Below are 24,982 nucleotides of genomic sequence, written 5' to 3'. Positions count from 1 at the left end.
GGTACTGGACTTCCTGACGAGCCGCCCCCAGGTGGTGAGGGTAGGTAGCATCTTCACCCCGCTGATCCTCAACACTGGGGCCCCACAAGGGTGCGTTCTGAGCCCTCTCCTGTACTGCCTGTTCACCCATGACTGCGTGGCCATGCACGCCTCCAACACAATCATCAAGTTTGCGGACAACACTACAGTGGTAGGCTTGATAACCAACAACGACGAGACTGCCTACAGGGAGGCAGTGAGGGCCCTCAGAGTGTGGTGTCAGGAAAATTACCTCACACTCAACGTCAACAAAACAAAGGAGATGATCGTGGACTTCAGGAAACAGCAGCGGGAGCACCCCCCTATCCACATCGACGGAACAGTAGTGGAGAGGGTAGAAAGTTAAGTTCCTCGACGTACACATCACGGACAAACTGAATTGGTCCACACAGACAGCGTTGTGAAGAAGGCGCAGCAGCTCCTCTTCAACCTCAGGAGGCTGAAGAAATTTGGCTTGTCACCAAAAGCACTCACAAACTTCTACAGATGCACAATCGAGAGCATCCTGTCGGGCTGTATCACCGCCTGGTACGGCAACTGCTCCGCCCACAACCGTAAGGCTATCCAGAGGGTAGTGAGGTCTGCACAACGCATCACCGGGTGCAAACTACCTCCAGGACACCTACACCACCCAATGTCACAGGAAGGCCATAAAGATCATCAAGGACAACAACCACCCAAGCCACTGCGTGTTCACCTCGCTATCATCCAGAAGGTGAGGTCAGTACAGGTGCATCAAAGCAGGGACCGAGAGACAGAAAAACAGCTTCTATCTCAAGGCTATCAGACTGTTATACAGCCACCACTAACATTGAGTGGCTGCTGCCAGCATACTGACTCAACTCCAGCTCACTTCAATAATGGAAATTGATGTAAAAATGTTTCACTAGCCACTTTAAACAATGCCACTTAATATAATGTTTACGTACCCTACATTACTCATCTCATATGTATATACTGTACTCGATACCATCTACTGCATCTTGCCTATGCCGTTCTGTACCGTCACTCATTCATATATCTTTATGTACATATTCTTTATCCCTTTACACTTGTGTGTATAAGGTAGTAGTTTTGGAATTGTTAGGTTAGATTACTCGTTGGTCATTACTACATTGTCGGAACTAGAAGCACAAGCATTTCGCTACACTCTCATTAACATCTGCAGATCATGTGTATGTGACAAATAACATTTTATTCAGGTGTGTGTGTGTGTGTGTGTGTGTGTGTGTGTGTGTGTGTGTGTGTGTGTGTGTGTGTGTGTGTGTGTGTGTGTGTGTGTGTGTGTGTGTGTGTGTGTGTGTGTGTGTGTGTGTGTGTGTGTGTGTGTGTGTGCCTTTCAAAATCATGTCCAATCTATTGAATTGACCACAGGTTGACTCTAATCAAGTTGTAGAAATATGTCAAGGATAATCAATGGAAACAGGATGCACCTGAGCTCAATTTTGAGTCTCATAGCAAAGGGTCTGAATACTTATGTAAATAAGGTATTTCAGTTTTATTTTAATTAATTTGCAAAAAAATCTTTAAAAAATTTGATTGGTCATGGGGTATTGTGTGTAGAGTGATGGGGGAAAAAATATTTAATCAATTTTTGAATAAGGCTGTAACGTAAAGAAATGTGGGAAAAGTCTAGGGGTCTGAATATTTTCCCAAGTCACTGTAGGTAGTTAGATAAAGCAGGGGTAGGCAACTACATTCAGCCGCAGGACGATTTTTGTAGGAGTGGATGGCCGGGGAGGTGGGTGGAACAGAATTATAATAATTTTTTGTACATTGCAAATTGACCACAACTCAGCCCAATAAGAGATTTGTATTTGATAATAATAATCATTTCATACATTGAGGCACGATCATGTCCCTTTTTCCTATTTGTGGGAAAACTTTAACAGAGTTCCTTTAGCACAAATGTTTTATCAACCCCTGGAGTAGGGCTTACACAACAATCAGTGTGGATTCTATTAAAACTAGAATCGACTGTTGCTGTCCTGGCCTAGGTGTCTGGGCTACTTTAGGTCTTCGTTTATGAGCTACGTGTGTTATAGTCATGTCTGTTTATAGGTAATTGTGTTTTAACTTGGCTTATAGATTAGCTAGCAACAGCAAGCAAGCTACCTAAATTGCCATGAATGTTTCATGCGTTTCGACCTGTCCCCAAATGTGTATATAGTTGATTTAGAGTTAGTTTTGATATTTCAGCCTGCGTGTCCTGATCGCGTCTGGTGTGGATGGACAAAATCAACATGTACGCGATGGCTCGCGCGCCCAGTCTATTCAGCATTTAAATGAGAGAACCACATACTCAACACTACAATATTAGCCATAAAGCGAGGTGCATTCTTCCCCTCCTGTGTCTCTCTGTATCCCTCCTTAGACAGGCAGGAGGAGAGAGAAACAGGAGAAATTGCTTTCTCCCTGCATGCCATATTTTAATACAGGCCCCTGAGTATGATAGATTCCCTCTACTCCACCACATCTATTCTCGGTATAACACATCTTCCACAGCCCTGGTATAATTGCATTGCTCTCTCCCTTCTCCCCCGTTCCCAAAGCAACATTTGTTTGCGGTGAACTAACAGGACTATTGCCGTTTGGCTCTTAAGAACCTTAACGATCCATCCCCTGGGTTTAGGTAACTTATTATGGTGGCTAATGGCAACCATGGTACATTCCTGTTAATCCCGACCTGATCCATTGTCTCCTATTTATCACATAATCATCAATCGATTTCTGCCGGAGGTAGTAAACCACTGTTGTCTGCCTAGAGTCTATTCACCCAAGATTTGTTAGCAATGCTAAAAGGCATCCTGACAAGACGTGTCACTTCTATGCTTTCAGGGTTTTGCATCCAATCATATTGCACTCACCATAGCCAACAGCGTGGCTGCAATTAGATTTCTTGATTATGACCAAACTATATGTTTTTTTTTTTTATAAGTGTAATAGATGTTCATCGTCTTTGTTCTGGGGTGTTATTGAGAAAAACATATTTTGTCAATGTACAGGACCAGTTGCATTTTTCTTGGTCTTATCGTGTGGCTTTCTGCTGACGTTATCTAAAAACCTTTACTGAACCTTTTTCAATCTTATGTACCGTATTCTTACTAGATGTCTGAGTGTATATCTGTTGAAAATGCCAACGGAAAGTTCTGTTATAACTGTGATTTGTAAAAGTGGAAAATATGTCAATTGTCATACCCGAAATAGTCAATACCAACACAAAGTTGTGTTTTCTTGCGGTATTGACTCCTGTATGATTGTTAAATATTTAGTGTTTTGTTTAGTATTTTTTCTGCTGAAAGAAATACTTATTGTCAAGGATTCTTGTCTGGTTACGGTTTCTTCTCTGCCAATTTAACCCGACTCTGTTGCATTGTGTTTCTATTGAGATAAAACAAAGGTCATGTAGGGATTCTTGGAGATGGGGAGGGGAGGAGAGGGATGGGGGTTGCATGTGTGAGTGGGAGGCAAATGAATTAATGTTACCCAGAAGTTGAGAGTCACCAGGGACTCCAGGCTTGCGCAACTTAATAATCCACCCCCTCTCCCGTTTCCCCTGCGTCTGGTGCATTATGGAGTCATTTCAGGCCAGCTCTGGCTGCTGGCTTTCCCAAAGTTTTTTGTTTGTTTTTACTGTCAACATGGTACAGAATCCCTGTTGGCCATCACTGTAACTGTATATACAAGCCCTCGGGACCAGCTTCACATCTGTCTGCAATTTAAATAATTCCCAACACACAAACTCTTCATGCAGTGTCCAATGATTTCATACTCTCTGCAGAATTTCTTTCAATTACTAAACTTGATCAGTTTATTTTTTCCCTTTACTTATGCTATTGTGTTGTCGGTGTAGTGTTAGTTTTTTTCACCAGTGTCCTTTTTTCTCATTCACAGCCACAGCACACAGTCGTCTGAGGAGGCCGGATTTAATGACCCCAGCTTGCTGGAAAACCTCCAAAGTAATCACGTAAGTAACTAGGGTTCCCCACCACCCACTTGCAGTGGTGGGGTGTGCAGGAGGACGTTAGCAGAGATGTCAGGCGTGGGTCGTGAACAGTAGGGACATGTATTAAAGCATTTTGCAATGGAAAAGGAAGTGTAAGCAGGTTTTTTTGTCCATCCATGTGGCTGTCGGTTTTCTTGCTCTTGGTACCTAATGAACCCAACCCTGCTTTTTTGTTCTTTAGTGGGCCTCACTGACTGGGTAGATATGTATGTACATACCACATTGATAACCAGTACATAAGCATTTCATAAATGTTTCTGTCAAGTTATGTTATTCCAATTTAAATTCTACATTGTTGTCATAGGAAAGCTTTGAGGATAATTGGAATTTCAGTTTACTTCCTGAATGGACTGAATTGCACCGAACCCTGTTCCTACTTATGAATGTGGTATGTACAGTATATACAGTACATCTTGAACACTTGCTCTTTCCAAGCCATAGACTGACCAGGTGAATCCAGGTGAAAGCTGTGATCCCTTATTGCTGTCACTTGTAAAATCCACTTCAATCAGTGTAGATGAAGGGGAGGAGACAGGTTAAACCCTGTTTGTGCGCATTAACCGCTAGTAGGACACCTATGACAACATCCGGTGAAATTGCAGAGTGCGAAGTTCAAAATAATATTAAACATTCATGAAATACAAGTGTCATACATCATTTAAAAGCTAAACTACTTGTTAATCCAACAGCGTTGTCAGATTTCAAAAAGGCTTTACGGCGAAAGCATACCATGCGATTATCTGAGGACAGCGCCCCACACCAATACTTTTTCAACCAGCACAGGCGTCACAAAATCACAAATGGCGATTAAATAAATCACTTACCTCTGTTTGCAATCCCAATGGTCCCAGCTACACAATGAATGGTTGTTTTGTTCGATTATCATTCTTGATATCCCAAAAATGTCCATTTAGTTGGTGCGCTTGTTTCAGTAATCCACTCGTTCAACATGCATACAAACGAATCCAAAAAGTTACCAGTGAAGTTCATCCAAACAAGTAAAACAATGTTTATACTTAATCCTCAGGTACTCTAATATCTAAATAAACCATACTATTTAAGACAGAGAATAGTATGTTCAACATGGAAGATAAATAACAAAGTGCGCGCACCTCATTCACGCTCCAACAAGACTACATTTCTAATGGGAGACAACTTCTAGTGTTTCCAACTATTCACTCATTTAAAAAAAAGTCTGAAACTCTTTCTAAAGACTGACATCTAGTGGAAACCATAGTAACTGCAATCTGGATCGCAAGCATTGACGTGGCCTGTGAAATAAAAAAATAAAAAATATGAATGGATTTTCCTCTGATTTCTGCCTGCCATATCAGTTCTGTTATACTCAGACATTATTTTAACAGTTTTTGAAACTTCAGAGTGTTTTCTATCCAATACTACCAAGTATATGCATATCCTAGATTTTGGGCATAAGTAACAGGCAGTTTACTTTGCTCACGTCGGTCATCCGAAGTTCCGGACAAAAACCAGTATGCTAATGACGTTAAAGAAGGATTTTTAAGCCTTGACAACTGAGACATGGATTGTGTATATGTGCCATTTAGAGGGTGAATGGGCAATGACAAAATATTGAAGTGCCTTTTTGAATGGGGTATGTTAGTAGGTGCCAGGCACATCGGTTTGAGTGTGTCAAGAACTGCAACGTTGCTGTGATTTCCCGTGTGTATGAAGAATGGTCGACCACCCAAAGGACCTTCAGCCAACTTGACACAACTGTGAGAAGCATTGGATTCAACATGGGCCAGCATCCCTGTGGAATTCTTTCGACACCTTGTAGATCCCATACCCCGACTCGGACAAAAGGGGGTGCCACTCAATATTAGGAATTGCTATACATTCCCAATGTCTTGTACACTCAGTTTATATGGAAGTAGTTTAGTGCCAATTTTTGTTTGTTAAATATGGGTAAAAAATGATAAAATGCTTTACTAACTATTTTTCCATGTATGAATCTGTTATTCAATGCATTTCTATGGGCTAATAGCAGTAAGGCCAAATTCAACATGTCATCAAATAATTTGGTAATTCATTTTTTTATAGCTAAATGATCCTTGCTTGGTATGACCATCTTAAAACAATTCCATATGTTCGCTTAGTAGAACATTAAGTGGTGTCTTGATGTGGTTTAAGCATTATGTCCTCAACATAAAATTTATTTTTTATATTTGAAAAAAGTGTGATTTCTGAGAGCAAAAACCTGAAATGGTAACCTGGATCAACAAAACAGAGAAAATAGGATTTGGGGAAAACAAAATTGAATCGGGCAAAAAATGTAACTGAATTTATATGACCCTAAATAAACTCAGCAAAAAAAAGAAACGTCCCTTTTTCAGGACCCTGTCTTTCAAAGATAATTCGTAAAAATCCAAATAACTCCACAGATCTTCACTGTAAAGGGTTTGCACTGTAAAGGGTTTGCACTGCTCGTTCTGTGCTTGATTTCCTGCAAGACAGGAATGTCAGTGTTCTGCCATGGCCAGCGAAGAGCCCAAATCTGGGACCTGTTGGATCGGAGGGTGAGGGCTAGGGCCAGGGCCATTCCCCCCCAGAAATGTCCGGGAACTTGCAGGTGCCTAGGTGGAAGAGTGGGCTATCATCTCACAGCAAGAACTGGCAATTCTGGTGCACCCCCCCCCCCCCCCCCCCCTTTGTTAAGGGACACATTATTCCATTTCTGTTAGTCACATGTCTGTGGAACTTGATCAGTTTGTCTCAGTTGTTGAATCTCTTTGTGTATATATTTGTATGAACACATGTTCAGTTAGCTGAAAATAAACGCAGTTGACAGTGAGAGGATAATTTTTTTTTTGCTGAGCTTATCTATTCCCATTTTACTCTGGTGGTCCCTTTGAAACATCCACATGTGGGGTTGGGGGATTGACTGCTTGACTGTGGTCCTTTTGTCGCTGAGTTGGCAGAGCATGGCCCTTTGGTTTTGAGTTCGATTCCCGCTGGGGCCACCCATACAAAACATTTTACATGCTGGGCACTAAGTGGCCTGGATAAAAACATTTGCTATACAGCGTATATTATTTGTGGAATTCATAGAGGCAGGTGGCCATACTTTATCTTCCACGCTTTGTTCAAGTCTGTGTCATGCTATTGAACTTCAAAAAACGATGTAAAATAAATTTGCCTCAATCCTGCAAACACTGGATTCACTCAAAGGCAGCAACCACCTCCTGTAGCGTAGCTGTGTATCGCTCTGTCTGTGAGAAGCGAGATGGATAAAAAGCCATGATTGATTGGCTGGTTGAGTCATCGGGTCACCAGACGGCATAGGAGGCAGGATGTCACTTCTGATTACGTGGCTAGCTAGCACGGTGTCGCCCGGGGAGACTATGTAATCCTGCTGTGATGTTTGCCGTGTTGTGACAGCACAAACTCCTCGGCGCCGTTAATGAGTTTGTGGGTAGGATCCGTTTTAATGGCATATAGATATCTGTAGTGCGTTGCCATCTCTGAGTGCTAATTACATACAAAGTGAACAAGCGCTGGTTCCTTGTTTGTAAATCACAATCCCCTGTAAGGATTTGTTGATGATAATAAAGTGGTCGCTGGCGGTATTATATTAATTAGGCCTAATTAATTAATTAATTAACAGTATCTGTATGGTAGCTATTGGTGTTTCTTCTCTTTTGGATATATATATATATATTTGCTAAGCTTGGATGGAAAACTTATATTTGTTATTTTTATTTTATCCCCTGTGGTATTTGAAGAGACTTTTTCATTTGTGGAGAGGTTGTGATGTGATGCCACTCATGTAGAGAATGAAAGCTCTCTTCCATAAAGCACAGGAGTTGAACCTGCTTTGTAGAATTGGTGGTGCTGTCATTAATTTTTACCAGCGTCCTCTTCCTTGTTCTTGGAACACCTGAGTCGACCTGAACCAGAATATTGTGCCCTAGTTGTACTTCTACTAAAACAACTTTATTTGTCTAACTAATACTAGAGGTCGTCCAATTCTATGATTTTTCAATGCCGATACCGATTGTTGGAGGACCTTAAATAGCCGATACCGATTTAATCAGCCAATTTTTTTATATATATATATGTATGTATATGTATGTATATGTATATGTATGTGTATGTATGTATGTATGTATATGTGTGTGTGTGTGTGTGTGTGTGTGTGTGTGTGTGTGTGTGTGTGTGTGTGTGTGTGTGTGTGTGTGTGTGTTAATGACAATTAAAACAATACTGAATGAACAATGAACACTTATTTTAACTTAATATAATACATAAATAAATCAAATAAATTTAGTCTCAAATAAATAATGAAACATGTTCAATTTGGGTTAATAATGCAAAAACAAAGTTTTGGAGAAGGAAGTAAAAGTGCCATGTAAAAAAGCTAACGTTTAAGGTCCTTGCTTAGAACATGAGAACATATGAAAGCTGGTGGTTCCTTTTAACATGAGTCTTCAATAGTCCCAGTTAAGAAGTTTTAGGTTGTAGTTATTATAGGACTATTTCTCTCTATACCATTTGTATTTCATATACCTTTGACTATTGGATGTTCTAATAGGTACTTTAGTATTGCCAGCCTAATCTCGGGAGTTGATCGGCTTGAAGTCATAAACAGCGCAATGCTTGAAGCATTGCAAAGAGCTGCTAGCAAACGCAGGAAAGTGCTGTTTGAATGAATGCTTACGAGCCTGCTGCTGCCTACCACCTCTGTCAGACTGCTCTATCAAATCATAGACTTAATTATAATATAATAACACACAGAAATATGAGCCTTAGGTCATTCATATGGTCAAATCCGGAAACTATCATTTCGAAAACAGAACGTTTATTCTTTCAGTGAAATACAGAACCGTTCTGTATTTTATCTAACTGGTGGCATCCATAAGTCTAAATATTGATGTTACATTGCACAACCTTCAATGTTATGTCATAATTACGTGAAACTCTGGCAAATTAGTTCGCAACAAGCCAGGTGGGCCAAACTGTTGCATATACCCTGACTCTGCGTGCAATGAACGCAAGGAAAGTGACACAATTTCCCTAATTTAATATTGCCTGCTAACATAAAAGAAATTAAACTAAATATGCAGGTTTAAATAAATATACTTCTGTGTATTGATTTTAAGGCATTGATGTTTATGGTTAGGTACATTCGTGCAATGATTGTGCTTTTTTCGCAAATGCGCTTTTGTTAAATCATCCCTCGTTTGGCGAAGTTAGCTGTCTTTGTTAGGAAGAAATGGTCTTCACGCAGTTCGCAACGAGCCAGGTGGCCCAAACTGCTGCATATACCCTGACTCTGTTGCACAGAACGCAAGAGAAGTGACACAATTTACCTAGTTAAAAGAAATTCATGTTAGCAGGCAATATTAACTAAATATGCAGGTTTAAAAAATATATACTTGTGTATTGATTTTAAGAAAGGCGTTGATGTTTATGGTTAGGTACACATTGGTGCAACGACAGTGCTTTTTTTCGCGAATACGCTTGTTAAGTAGGCTGTGATTAAATGATAAATTAACAGGCACCGCATCGATTAAAATGCAATGCTGGACAAGCTTGATAAACTAGTAATATTATCAACCATGTGTAGTTAACTAGTGATTGTTAAGATTAATTGTTTTTTATAAGATACATGTAATGCTAGCTAGCACATTATCTTGGCTCCTTGCTGCACTTGCATAACAGGTAGTCAGCCCGCCACGCAGTCTCCTCGTGGAGTGCAATGTAATCGGCCATGATCGTTGTCTAAAAATGCAGATTACAGATTGATATGAAAACTTGAAATCAGCCCTAATTAATCGTCCATTCCGATTTAATCGGTCGACCTCTAACTAATACATCGGAAATGTATATTCTGCTCTGCTGTTAACACTACCATATTCGAGAGAGCACAGGGCCAGCCACAGTACTGTGCCCCTTGAGGTCGTTTTGGGTTTAAGTGCCTCAACATTAGTAGATTTGACCTGGAATCGTAAACCAGCAAACCCGTGCTAAAGCTGCTAAAACGGCTGATAGCCTTACCGTAGCACCTCTTCCATGCACTACATTCAAACACTTCCTCCTTTGCCCGTCTGTGTTTGGCTTACTGTACTCGGAGGTCACATTTGAAACACAATGAATCCCAGCCATTGACAACAGTTTAACTCAGCCCCTGGCTGTTTGTGGGAAACCCTGTGGATACAGCAGCAAGTGGTCGCAGGGGTATCTAAAAAAAAAAATAATAATCACCCTCTGGTGCTTTTCAAATTCTCGAGTCATGTTTTCAGGCCGTGGAGTAGTCTGTCTAGCTGTCCCAAATGGCGCCCTATTCCCTATATTAGTGAGAGGGGGGTGGGGGGAATCGATATAGTTACATATCGGTATATTATTTTTTACAATATATCGTGTAGTTTTGACTATCGCAATATTTTGGCGCTAGTTGGCTTTACCTGCACCAAGACTCCAGAATCTTTCCTTCATAGCTTGTTTTCCATTTAAATAAAAAAAATAGGAAGCCAACTTTTATTTCCCTGACTGATCAAAACGAGTTATAGCTCTCTGTTCCTCTGCAGCAGACACATGGTGAGCAATATGTTTGAATCACAATATCCAATTGCAATACATTGAAAATCGCAATACATATAACGTGTCAGCACCAAAGTATGATATTGTATCTTGAGGTCCCTGGCATCACTCACTATCCCAGCCCTTCCCTTTATAGTGCAACCTATGGGCTCTGGTCAAAAATAGTGCACTATAAAGGGGAATAGGGTGCTATTTGGGATGCAGCCTGTGTCTGGTTGGTTTGCTTAGTGCTCCGAGATAAAAGGCAGGGAGATGGAGGCAGAATCCCTTTACACGACTTCCTGCAAGTCCCGCTAAACTTCCAGCATCGGTCACGTCCGAAGCAATGAGTATCTGTCACTGGCACCATGACACAGATTAGGCTACAAAGGTGCCCACAGGGGGCCATGGGCCGAGCCAGTAGTGTCGCGTCGGTCCTATTAGCTGTCACATCTAATCAGAACATTGGAGCTGTCTGTAGTGGCCTCTCTGTCCTCTTAGGTGACCATCACCCTGTTCTGCCATAAACACATGTGCACACACACACACATACACCCCTTCTACCTGTCACCCAAACCAGATTTAGCATTCTGCTGTGACGGAGTGGCCAAACAGCCACCTGGTCTGTAAAAGTCTCTGTGTACTCTCTTTTGGAAGAAGGCCTTTGATTTTTCTCCAGCTTTATTCTTTTATCGCTCCTCTGTTCCCCGCCTGGCGATATCTCTTCAAAGAGCTTGCATCACAGACACGAGGACAATAATGACAAAAGCAGTAGTAATCAAATGCGTGAAGTGTGTTTTTTTTATAGGCAAATCCTTCTTTAATACAGATTGTCAGAACAAGAAGTACATAAGTGGAGGCTTTCATTTTTTATGATTTATATGTACGCTATTCAGAGAGCTGAAGCTAACACACCGTTTTCCTTCAGAAAATATCATCCTTTATGGTTTTCAAGTTTTGTCACATGCACAATTATCAGTGAAATGCTTAACTTATATAATCAATATCAAAATAGTATAGCTAATATAAATATTTGTTTGTGTATATATACAGTACCAGTCAAAAGTTTGGACACCAACTCATTCCAGGGTTTTTCTTTCTTTTTACTATGTTCTACATTGTAGAATAATAGTGAAGACATCAAAACTATGAAATAACACACAGAATCATGTAGTAACCAAAACAAGTGTTAAACAAAAAAAATCATTTTTATATTTGAGATTCTTCAAAGCACCTATCCTTTGCCTTAAAGACAGCTTTGCACACTTTTGCCATTCTCTCATCCAGCCCAAATAAATGCTTCAGAGTTCAAGTAACAGACACATCTCAACATCAACTGTTCAGAGGAGACTGCGTAAATCGGGGCTTCATGGTCAAATTGCTGAAAAGAAACCACTACAAAAGGACACCAATAAGAAGAAGAGATTTGCTTGGGCCTAGAAACATGAGCAATGGACATTAGACCAGTAGAAATCTGTCCTTTGGTCTGAGTCCGAATTTGAAATTTTTGGTTCAACCGCCATATCTTTGTGAGACGCGGAGTAGGTAAACAGATGATCTCCATATGTGTGGTGCCCACTGTGAAGCATGGAGGAGGAGGTGTGTGATTTATTTAGAATTCAAGGCACACTTAACCAGCATGGCTACCACAGCATTCTGCAGCGATACGCAATCCCCTCTGGTTTGCGCTTAGTGGGACTATCATTTGTTTTTCAACAGGACAATGACCCAACACACCTCCAGGCTGTTTTAAGGGCTATTTGACCAAGAAGGAGAGTGAAGGACTGGCCTCCAGTCACCCGACCTCAACCCAATTGAGAGAGTTTGTGGGACCGCAGAGTGAGGTGGGACCACAGAGTGAGGGAAAAGCAGCCATCAAGTGCTCAGCATATTTGGATACTCCTTCAAGACTGTTGGAGAAGCATTCCAGGTGAAGCTGGTTGAGAGAATGCCAAGTGTGCAAAGCTGTCAAGGCAAATGGTGGCTATGTTGAATCTCAAATAAAATATATTTTGATATGTTTTAAGACTTGCATACTACATGATTTTGTTTCATTTCATTGTTTTTGTCTTAGCTATAATTCTACAATGTAGAAAATAATACAAATTTATAAAAACCCTTGAATGAGCAGGTGTGTCTGAACTTTTGATACGTGTGTGTGCACGCAGTGAATTCGGAAAGTATTCAAATCCCCCTTTCCACATTTTGTTACTTTACAGCCTTATTATAGAATGTATTATCACTCTACACACAATAGCCCATAATGACAAAGCAAAAAAAAAAGTGTTTTTATTTTCTTCAAATGTATGAAAAATAAAAAACGATACCTTATTTACATAAGTATTCAGACCCTTTGCAATGGTACATTCTGTGTCCATTGATCATCCTTTAGATGTTTCTACAACTCGGAGTATACCTTTGGTAAATTCAATTGATTGGACATGATTTGGAAAGGTACACACCTATCTGTATAAGGTCCCACAGTTGACAGTCAGAGAAAAAAACAATACGTGACGTCGAAAGAATTGTCCGTAGAGCTCCGAGACAGGAGTGTGTCGAGGCACAGATCTGGGGAAGGCTATCAAAACGGGGAGTGAGGTGACCAAGATCCTGATGGCCACTCTGACAGAGTTCCTCTGTGGAGATGGGAGAACCTTCCAGAAGGACAGCCATCTTTTCAGCACTCCACCAATCAGTCCTTTATGGTAGAATGGCCAGACGGAAGCCACTCCTCAGTAAAAGGTACATGACAGACCACTTGGAGTTTGCCAAAAGGCACATAAGACTCTCAGACCATGACAAACAAGATTCTCTGGTCTGATGAAACCACGATTTCAACTTTTTGGCCTGAGTGCCAGACATCACATCTGGAGGAAACCTGGCACCATCCCTACGGTGAAGCATGGTGGCAGCATCATGCTGTGGGGATGTTTTTCAGCTGCAGGGACTGGGAGATTAGTCAGGATCGACGGACAGATTAATGGAGCGAAGTCCAGAGAGATGCTTGATTTTAAAAAAATATGCTCCAGAGCACTCAGGACCTCAGACTGGGGTGAAGATTCACCTTCCAACAGGACAATGACCCTAAGCACACAGCCAAGATAATGCAAGAGTGGTTTCGGGACAAGTCTCTGTATGTCCTTGAGTTGCCCAGCTAGAACCCGGACTTGTACCTGATTGAACATCTCTGGAGAGACCTGAAAGTAGATGTTCAGCAACCTGACAGAGCTTGAGAGGATCTGCAGAGAAGAATTGGATAAACTTCCCAAAGAAAGGTGTGCCAAGCTTGTAGCGTCAACTGTTTTTGCTTTGTTATTATTGTGTGTTGACTGATGATTGAAAAACATGTTTTAAATTCATTTTAGAATAAGCCTGTAGCATAACAAAAAATGTGGAAAAAGTTGAGGGGTCTGAATACTTTCCGAATTTACTGTGTATATAAAATAAGAAAACCCGTAGTAAGCTATATACAGGGTCCGTACCAATACCTGTTTATATTCTGAATATGTACAGTATACTCTACTGGAAGACCATCCATACCCTACTGCAGATCCATGCTGTTGACTAACCTACCCTACTGCAGATCCACGCTGTTGACTAACCTAACCTACTGCAGATCCACGCTGTTGACTAACCCTAACCTACTGCAGATTCACGCTGTTGACTAACTCTATCATACTGTAGATCCATGCCTTTGACTAAATACACCCTACTATAAATCCATGCTGTTGACTAACTACACCCTACTGTAGATCCATGCCTTTGACTCAATACACCCTACTATAAATCCATGCTGTTGACTAACTACACCCTACTGCAGATCCATGCTATTGACTAACCCTAACCTACTGTAGATCCATGCCTTTGACTCAATACACCCTACTATAAATCCATGCTGTTGACTAACTACACCCTACTGCAGATCCATGCTGTTGACTAACCTACCCTACTGCACATCCATGCTATTGACTAACCCTAACCTACTGTAGATCCATGCCTTTGACTCAATACACCCTACTATAAATCCATGCTGTTGACTAACTACACCCTACTGCAGATCCATGCTGTTGACTAACCTACCCTACTGCAGATCCACGCTGTTGACTAACCCTAACCTACTGCAGATCCACGCTGTTGACTAACTCTACCATACTGTAGATCCATGCCTTTGACTAAATACACCCTACTATAAATCCATGCTGTTGACGAACTACGCCCTACTGTAGATCCATGCCTTTGACTAAATACACCCTACTATAAATCCATGCTGTTGACTAACTACACCCTACTGCAGATCCATGCTGTTGACTAACTACACCCTACTGCAGATCCATGCTGTTGACTAACTACACCCTACTGCAGATCCATGCTGTTGACTAACTACACCCTACTGCAGATCCATGCTGTTGACTAACTACACCCTACTGCAGGTCCATGCTGTTGACTAACTACACCCTACTGTAGATCCATGCTGTTGCTTTGGGGTTTTGTTGTCATTCTTGGCTGAGGTCACTGACACCGGGCTGGTGTTCATTCAATCTCAGCTCAGATCGGAGCCTCAGTAGCATCAACCAGCTCCAGTAGCATCAACCCTGGCTGCATACCAAATGGCACCCTATTCCTGTTGTAAGTAGTGCTCTTTGTAAGGAATAGGGTGCGATTTGTCTCTGTCCCGTGTAGCTCAGTTGGTAGAGCATGGTGCTTGCAACGCCAGGGTTGTGGGTTTGATTCCCACGGGAACCAGTACGGGAAAAAAGTATGTATATATAGGCACTCACTACTGTAAGGCGCTCTGGATAAGAGTGTCTACTAAATGACTAACAAGAACATTTGGGGTGCAGCCCTACTCCTAACACAGCACTGTGCAACATCTCATGAACTCAACGTACGCTACTACATATGCTCTTGAAGGAACAGAAGATATGACGAAGCAGTCTTGTGGACTTAATGTTTATAATTGTCATTATTGCCTGGGACCGACAAGTCCTTTGAGGGTAGAGTTATTCCCATAAAGAAATTACAGCTATAGGCAAGAGATTTCCAGTGTCTTATTCAGTTTCATCATCAGTCGGTCAATATAGGCTATTATTTGCAGGTGTCTTGTCATCATTTTCCAGTGGTAATTGGTCATGCTCATGTATCCTCACTCTCGCTCGCTCCCTCCCCTTTCTCATTCTCCCTGTTCCCCTCACTCTCCCTCCCTGCCTCTTTCACTCTCTTCCCCTCCCTCCCTGTCCCTCTGCAGCCCACTGCTCCTGTCATCCTGGACTTCATGACCATGTTGGCCATCTGTCACACGGCCGTCCCCGAGCGCACCGGCGATACGATCGTCTACCAGGCTGCCTCACCAGGTACGGCCCACCAGTCCTGACCTGACAGCACTGCACTGTAAAAGTCTTACAACCGCTCTTAATAGCCTTTTAACAGCCTTATGATAGCTTGAAATGCCAGGTCAGTCACCGAACGTCCGTCAGTCAATCTACCAATCAAATATAAGAAATACAGAAGCAAAGGATCTCCAGTTGACGTTGAATAAATGGCTGTCTCTTGGCGACCACTTATATTGTCATGCCTCAATGTCCTGTGTTCCTAAGTCTCATTGTTTGCAAAGCCCCTCAAACCTCAGTATCGTCTGCAGACATATGATGGTCTGCAGACCATCACATTGATATCAACTAATGACATCAATACCTTATTGATGATGGGAGTGACACACACTGGGATGTGACCAGTATACAAAAGACAGCAATTTCGTTGTGCAGGAGTGGAACAGACATTTGAACGATCCAAAAGTATGCACATTAACCCTGAGTATTCTCTATTATATTATACAAGGCCAATCTGACTTTATATGCTTTGAGCCAACAAGGCTAGGTGTTTTGTAGTGGTAGAGAGCAGGGTCGTGTTCAACAGGCACCAAGGCTAGATGTTTTGAAGTGGTTCAATAGGCACCAAACGGAAGAAAACGGACCAAAATATTTAGGCACTACCTTGACCCATAGGTCCCATTAAGAACCACTCATTTTTGTGTTCTGTTGCAACGTTACACACTGATGAACACGACCCAGGGAAATACAAGGTCCTCTGAAGCATCCTCCTCATTTGATCTGCCGGGGTTGTCTCCCCCACCCCCCCCTCTAAGTAGAGCTTGTTCATTTGAAATATTTAAAGTGGCGCTTACCTCAGTGAATCTGCAGCACCTATCCACTTTTCATAATTAAGAGTGCATTCTCCACTCTGGCATTGTTTCCTTGTGATCCAAACAAAAAGAGGAGATGTGATGAATGGATAGAATGTCACTATTTTATTTAACCTTTATTTTGACAGGGATGACATTGAGACCTAAGTCTCTTTTCCAAATGTGCCCTGTATAATACAATATAAAATAGTGTGTGTGCACGCGCAGTTTGGACATGCCTACTAATTTCAAGGGTTTTCTTTATTTTTTACTATTTTCTACATTGTAGAATAATAGTGAAAACATCAAAGCTATGAAATGACACATATGGAATCATGTAGTAACCAAATAATTGTTAAACAAATCTAAATATATTTTATATTTGAGGTTCTTCAAAGTAGCCACCATTTGCCTTGACAGCTTTGCACAGTCTTGGCATTCAGTTTTTGCTATGTCATTATGGCTGATTTGTGTGTAGATTGATGAGGGGGAAAAATAATTTAATCAGTTTTAGGATTAGGCTTTCCACGTAGCACTGTGGAAAAAGGGAAGCGTTCTAAATACTTTCCGTATGTACAAAGTGGTTGTAGCACTCGTTTATAAACAACTGTATGATCATTTTTGCGGTCTAGAACGAAATTCTTAGTGCTTAGTTAGACCCCAACTCTCTTGGTCATCTCATGTCTCTCTGATACTTGTGTTACTGTTCTGGTGCACCTCTCATCTCCAACCCTAACTTGGGCTCTCCTTTGGTTATACAGACGAAGGGGCTCTGGTGAGGGCAGCAGCGAACCTGGGCTTTGTGTTCTCCGGTAGAACCCCAGACAGTGTCATCATTCAAGCGGTAAGTAGATGCCGCAGAATACATATAAATATAATTCTTATTCTAGTGATTCTATTTCTATGGTATTAACAAAATAAAGTCTGATAATGAAAATGAACACAATGCTATTGTGCCTTTCACTGCTGTTCTGTAGCTCTTAAAGCTCTAAACATTGTAAGGTGGTAACTCACCCATCTACAGTACCACTTGTGTGCAAACGTTTTGAGGTAGGCCTGCCAAACATTGCCCAGTACTGAAAGGCTACGGTCATTGTGTGCAGAGCGTTCTAGTAATAGTGCTCTGATTGTTCGGCCTGTTTTAACAATGAAAAGGCAAAACATTTCTATGTGACATTGCTACATAACCTACAAGGATAGACCATTACCATTTCATGACGCTGTGCCCCATTTAAAAAAAAAATGTTTCACACGTTTACCTTGTTGTTACTGTCCAATCAAAGAGACGCTACAGTCAAACACTCCATGTAAAGTGGGAGATTCTAATCAATGCAAAATGGAATTAAAATTAAGGAATTAAGTTGGCTTAATGAGGAGTAGGCTACAATGATCAACCAACAGGTAGGCTGTTGTGTCATATAAATGGATTTGTTGTAGACCAGTGTGGGGTGTGCAGCAAAATAGGTAGACTTGCTACTTAAGCTAACTCGCTGGCTACTGTAGCTTGCTAGTTTCTTTACAACAATTTGATGCAGTCAAGACTGGCCCTAGCAGATGGTATGATAAATAGGCCAGTCAAGTTCTTTCACAACGATCTCGAGAAACCAGTTCTGTATGAACCTTGCTTTGTGCATGGGGGATTTTTCATGCTGAAACAGTAAAGGAGGCAGTTTGGAACTCTGTAGTGAGTTTTGCAACAGAGGACAGACTATTTTTACATGCTTCGCGCTTCAGCACTCGGTGATCCCGTTCTGTGAGCTTGTGTGACCTACCACTTCCCCGTTCTGTGAGCTTGTGTGACCTACCACTTCCCCGTTCTGTGAGCTTGTGTGACCTACCACTTCCCCGTTCTGTGAGCTTGTGTGACCTACCACTTCCCCGTTCTGTGAGCTTGTGTGACCTACCACTTCCCCGTTTTGTGAGCTTGTGTGACCTACCACTTCCCCGTTCTGTGAGCTTGTGTGACCTACCACTTCCCCGTTCTGTGAGCTTGTGTGACCTACCACTTCCCCGTTCTGTGAGCTTGTGTGACCTACCACTTCCCCGTTCTGTGAGCTTGTGTGACCTACCACTTCCCCGTTCTGTGAGCTTGTGTGACCTACCACTTCCCTGTTCTGTGAGCTTGTGTGACCTACCACTTCCCCGTTCTGTGAGCTTGTGTGACCTACCACTTCCCCGTTCTGTGAGCTTGTGTGACCTACCACTTCCCCGTTCTGTGAGCTTGTGTGACCTACCACTTCGCGGCTGAGTCATTGTTTCTTCTAGACGTTTCCTCATTACAATAACAGCACTTAAAGTTGATCGGGGCAGAAATTTGCCGAACTGACTTAATGGAAAGGTGACATCCTATGACGGTGCCATGTTAAAGGTCAGTAAGACCATTCTACTGTCAATGTTTGTCTATGGAGATTGCATGGTTGTGTGCCCAAAATATATACACCTGTACGCAACGGGTGTGGCTGAAATAGCTGAATTTGAAGGGGTGTCCACATACTTTTGTTTATATATAGTGTATATTATTTGAATAGTGAAATAATTTCAAATGCCCATCCCTGATAGATATAGCATTGCAAAATGTTTCAAAGGAGAAATAGCTCGGCATCCCGTATACAACACAATAATTAGGCTTATTTGTTTTCACTATACACTGGGAATGAAAGCCTTTGTTTAGCCACCACAGGGACAGACGCTGTGCTTTTTGTGTAAACACAGAACACCTCTATTGTCCCTCAGAGCTCAGACGAGTGCTCTCTCTCACTGTAAAATATCATCAAGGAGCTTGTCGCTATGAAAATCACTCGGCACTTTGAGGCCTCTGTCTGGTTAAATGTCTTGAGGCTTCATCTCAACATTTGGCACTCTATCTACTTTATAGTGCACTGCTTTTGACCATACCCGTATGGGTTCTGGTCAAAAGCAGTGCACTATAAAGGGAAATGAGTGCCATTTGGGATGCATCCTTTGTGAGAGACGGGAAATACTTGAGGGTCGGACCAATGTATGGTGGAGCAGACCTGGGTTCAAGTAGGATTTGTTTTCTTTCGATGCATTATTTTTTGTCCATTTACAAATCAAATCAAATTTGTACCGTAACATGCTTACTTACAAGCCCTTTTAACCAACAATGTAGTTAAGAAAAATTGTCAAGAAAATATTTACTAAATAAACTAAAGTAAAACAATAAAATAACAGTAATGAGGCTATATACAGTTATATACATGGAAATGTATTTTGTGAGATCAGCATAAAAATGACACAATCAATGCACTTTAATGCAAAGAATGCAATACATAGAGCCCTGCTTTGAGCGTTTGACTGCGCCTGCCTGGAGTGACAGATGGGTGGGGTTTGTACTTCTGTGACCATTGCATTGGCAAGTTCTATCAAACTTGGGTAAAGTTTATTTGGAGGGGGAAAAAATGATTATCCTACTATTTGGATCCAGGTCCTTTCATGTAGCTAGAGCACAGGCCCTGTCATGGAAAATAACGACTCTTCTAAATGACTTAATTAGATTACGGGTATGCGATTTACGTCTGTGAACGCGTCCCTCTCTAACCTAAGGGCACTTTGTTTCCTGTAATTGGCTAACCTGATGATTGCACTTAGGGAGGAGGTAGGCCGGCACGGAAGCCTAAGCCCTCTTCAAATTTTTCTCCAGAGTACGACATCACCAAGACATTTGTCTAGGTCCTCAACTTTTATTAGGCCTGCGAAAGCCCCTTGACGCAGATGTAATCATCGGCAATTGTACCTGGTGGTCTTGACAATTTATAACATCTGAGCTGGGCGGGCTGTCTGAGCACAATTTAGTTCAATTAAGATTAGACAAGGGTCAAAAATGTAGCGTTGGGTTACTTTCATAGTGAAAAGTGATCAAAATGACTTAAAGTGCAACGACTAACTTACCGTCTCTGTCTGTTGTTTTGTTTTCAGCTTGGAGCCGAGGAGAAGTATGAACTGCTCCATGTTCTAGAGTTCACCAGGTACGGATTCATTTCATTCCATCCACTCTTAAAGTTCCCCCTGAATCTGTTGGTTCTACTTCTAAATGAACTGCAGATGTCTTCATTTAGAGCAGGGGTGTCAAACTCATTCCACAGAGGGCTGAGTGTCTGCTGGCTTTTGGTTTTATCTTTCAATTAAGACCTCGACAACCACACGAGGGGAGTTCCTTACTAATCTGTGACCTTATTTGATCAATCAAGTACAAAGGAGGAGTGAAAACCTGCATGAGTTTGACACATGTTATAGATGTTTAAACATGGTCCGGTACTGTGCCTCGGTCAAAGTGGCATGCAGGTGGTGAGGTGCCACTACAATACAGGAGGCTGACAGTGGTAATTATGACACCATGTTGGCTATGCAACAATCTTGCCACACATTTTACAGTAGACACATTTTTATGCGACCACCCTGGCATATATTCTAGATTTACTTGTTTTAATTTTGTGAATTTAGCTTAATACAAAGGTGTGATATATTTTACTTTCACAAATGTTCTGTCTCTGCTAGTTACAGTAGGGGATAATGTTCTCTCTGCTGTTTACAGTAGGGGATAATAGTTATTTTTTAAATTATTATTAGCATTTAAAAATATATACATTTCCCTTTTATTTTTCCCTAACCCTACCACGCCTCACATAATTGGAGTAAATTAAGGGACAACAACACTTATGCTTATTCTTCCAGTTTATATACATACTTTATCAATTTTACGGACACGATGTATTTTACAATAATTATATTTTGTTTGTTTTTAATCCCATCCTTTAGCTAATGTCAACCCCTCCCATCTATCTCTGTCGACCATCCAGTTTGGTTTCTATTTTGCCATATATTTTTAACTGTACTGTTTCACAAAAGTTCTGAACGTATATACATTTTACAGACACAGTATATTTTATATTAGTTATCTTGTTGTTTTTAATCCCACCTTTCAGTTCCACTCAACCCCTTCCACTCAACCCCTCCCATCTATCTCTTGAGACCATCCAGTTTTGAATTTCTTTTTGCCATATATTGTTCTACAGTGATGTTTCATGAAAGTTCTGACCCTTTTTATTCTCATCGTTTCTACTGATTGTAAAATTAAAGATGATAATTTTTGCTAAAAGTATTATTGATCAATTGACAATGATTTTTCAAATCACCCAGTAGTGCTATCTGTAGCATTAGCTCCAGGTAAATATTGCACTTCTTCAAACATTCAAACATCCTCTGCTAATTACAGGAGGTGGTCATGTTTTGTCTCTCCTAGTTACAGGAGGTGGTCATGTTTTGTCTCTCCTAGTTACAGGAGGTGGTCATGTTTTGTCTCTCCTAGTTACAGGAGGTGGTCATGTTTTGTCTCTCCTAGTTACAGGAGGTGGTCATGTTTTGTCTCTGCTAGTTGCAGGAGGTGATCGTGTTCTGACTCTGCTAGTTACCCCGAGGTGAACGTGTTCTGACTCTGCTAGTTACCCCGAGGTGATCGTGTTCTGACTCTGCTAGTTCCAGGAGGTGTCATGTTCTGACTCTGCTAGTTCCAGGAGGTGTCATGAACTGACTCTGCTAGTTACAGGAGGTGTCATGAACTGACTCTGCTAGTTACAGGAGGTGTCATGTTCTGACTCTGCTAGTTACAGGAGGTGTCATGTTCTGACTCTGCTAGTTACAGGAGGTGGTCATGTTCTGACTGCTAGTTACACAAGGTGGTCATGTTCTGACTCTGCTAGTTACAGGAGGTGTCATGTTCTGTCTCTGCTAGTTACAGGAGATGGTCATGTTCTAACTCTGCTAGTTACAGGAGGTGATCATGTTCTGACTCTGCTAGTTACAGGAGGTGATCATGTTCTGTCTCTGCTAGTTACAGGAGGTGGTCATGTTCTGACTGCTAGTTACAGGAGGTGGTCATGTTCTAACTCTGCTAGTTACAGGAGGTGATCATGTTATGTCGTACTGTAGCTTTAACATTGTGATGATTTTCTGTCTCTCAGTACTAGGAAGAGGATGTCAGTCATCATGCGTACTCCATCTGGCAAGATCCGCCTCTACTGCAAAGGAGCTGTGAGTGTCTCGCTTTTTTGCTCGCTCATTCTCTCTAGCGCTCGCTCTTTCTCTCTAGCGCATGCTCTCTCTCTAGTGCTCGCTCTTTCTCTCTTGTCCGCTCTCTTGCACGCTCTCGTGCTCGCTTTCTCTTCCCGTCTCCATGGCAACACGTGACAGACCATCATTGCCATAGCACAGCGCTGTTGTCAAACGCTTCTCTTATTGCTTCTATTCCGACATAAACAATTCTTCCTGTAACAGACTAAAGATCTGATATCAAGATCACACATTAGACATGATTTATTACACTGGTTCTCCTGTTTTTATTATTGATTTACACACACACACACACACACACACACACACACACACACACACACACACACACACACACACACACACACACACACACACACAAAAAAAAAAATGCCTCTTTCAAATTTCTTTAGAAAAAGTACTACAGTTGTTTAATTACTGTCTCACTATTGGGTGTTCGGTATAGACGTACAGTATATATATATATTCATGAATGTATTCATACAGTGAGCTCCAAAAGTGTTGAGACATTGACACACCTTTTGTTGTTTTGGCTCTATGGGAAAGTTACAGATGCACGATCATACACCCCGACCCCCCCCATGTCATGGGGGTATGGTATTTGTGCGTCTAACTTTATCACTCATCATTATTAACGATTCATTCAGGATTATCCGTAATCATAGTAGCATCCACATTAATGTAGAAGTGTTTCGAAAGTTATTCCAAAATAACACACAATATTTCATACATTCATTTCTATTGGGCACAAAATAATGAAAAACGCATCCAAAACAAGCAGCAAATGCATCCAACAAGTTTGTAAAGTAACAAGCTTGATGTAATCATTGATTGCTATGAACATGGGACCAAATACTAAACATTTGACTACTTGAACACACATACAGTACCAGTCAAAAATTTGGACACACCTACTCATTCCAAGGTCTTTATTTGGACTATTTTCTACATTGTAGAATAATAGTGAAGACATCAAAACTATGAAATAAAACATAGGAATCCTGTTGTTAACAAAAAAAATATATATTTTAAATTCTTCAAAGTAGCCACCCTTTTCCTTGACAGCTATGCACACTCTTGGCATTCTCTCAACCAACTACATGAGGTAGTCACCTGGAAGGGATTTCAATTAACAGGTGTGCCTTGTTGAAAGTGAATTTGTGGAATGACTTTCTTTAATGCGTTTGAGCAAATCAGTTGTGTTTTGACAAGGTAGGGTTGGTATACAGAAGATAGCCCTATTTAGTAGAAGACCAAGTCCATGTTATGGCAAGACAACTCAAATAAGCAAAGAGAAACAACAGTCTATTATTACTTTAAGACGTGGTCAGTCAATCTGGAAAATTTCAAGAACTTTGAAAGTTTCTTGAAGTGCAGTCGCAAAAACCATCAATGGCTATGATGAAACTGATCCTCAGATTGCAGCTCAGATAAATGTTTCACAGAGTTCAAGTAAGACACATCTCAACATCAACTGTTCAGAGGAGACTGCGTGAATCAGGCCTTAATGGTTGAATTGCTGCAAAGGAACCACTACTAAAGGACACCAATAAGAAGAGACTTGCTTGGGCCAAGAAACACGAGCAATGGACATTAGACCGGTAGAAGCCCAAATTTGAGATTTTGGGTTCCAACCGCTGTGTCTTTGAGATGCAGAGTTGGTGAACTCTGCATGTGTGGTTCCCACTGTGAAGCATGGAAGAGGAGGTGTGATCGGTGGGGGTGCTTTGCTGGTGACACCATCACTGATTTATTAAGAATACAAGGCACACTTAACCAGCATGGCTACCACAGCATTCTGCAGCAATACGCCATCCCCTATGGTTCACACTTAGTGGGACTATCATTTGTTTTTCAACAGGACAACGACCCAAAACACACCTCCAGGCTGTGTAAGGGCTATTTGACCAAGAACGAGAGTCATGGAGTGCTGCATCAGGTGACCTGGCCTCCACAATCACTGACCTCAACCCAATTGAGATGGTTTGGGATGAGTTGGACCGCAGAGTGAAGGAAAAGCAGCCATCAAATGCTCAGGGTATGTGGGAACTCCTTCAAGACTGGAAAAGCATTCCAGGTGACTACCTCATGAAGCTGGTTGAGAGAATGCTAAGAATGTTCAAAGCTCTCAT

General features: G+C 41.4%; 1 protein-coding gene and 1 non-coding gene across 9 annotated transcripts in view; both read left to right on the top strand.

The window, feature by feature from the left end:
• LOC123993554 (phospholipid-transporting ATPase IA-like) overlaps positions 1-24,982 on the top strand; it is a 197,570-nt gene that overhangs the window by 111,068 nt on the left and 61,520 nt on the right. For all 8 annotated transcript variants that reach the window (XM_046295834.1, XM_046295836.1, XM_046295831.1 and 5 more), the window contains 5 exons: positions 3,934-4,006; positions 15,831-15,936; positions 17,525-17,607; positions 20,700-20,749; positions 22,742-22,811. In XM_046295834.1, the coding sequence (XP_046151790.1) occupies positions 3,934-4,006; positions 15,831-15,936; positions 17,525-17,607; positions 20,700-20,749; positions 22,742-22,811 (382 nt within the window). The remainder of the gene's footprint in view (positions 1-3,933; positions 4,007-15,830; positions 15,937-17,524; positions 17,608-20,699; positions 20,750-22,741; positions 22,812-24,982) is intronic.
• Positions 15,256-15,337, top strand: trnaa-ugc. The gene has a single exon. It is a non-coding gene; the product is annotated as a tRNA-Ala (tRNA).

This window comes from Oncorhynchus gorbuscha, linkage group LG13, assembly GCF_021184085.1.
Source record: "Oncorhynchus gorbuscha isolate QuinsamMale2020 ecotype Even-year linkage group LG13, OgorEven_v1.0, whole genome shotgun sequence".
NCBI classification, from domain to species: Eukaryota; Metazoa; Chordata; class Actinopteri; order Salmoniformes; family Salmonidae; genus Oncorhynchus; species Oncorhynchus gorbuscha.
Note: the sequence above shows the minus strand (reverse complement) of the source record. Positions and strands in the feature narration are given on the sequence as shown.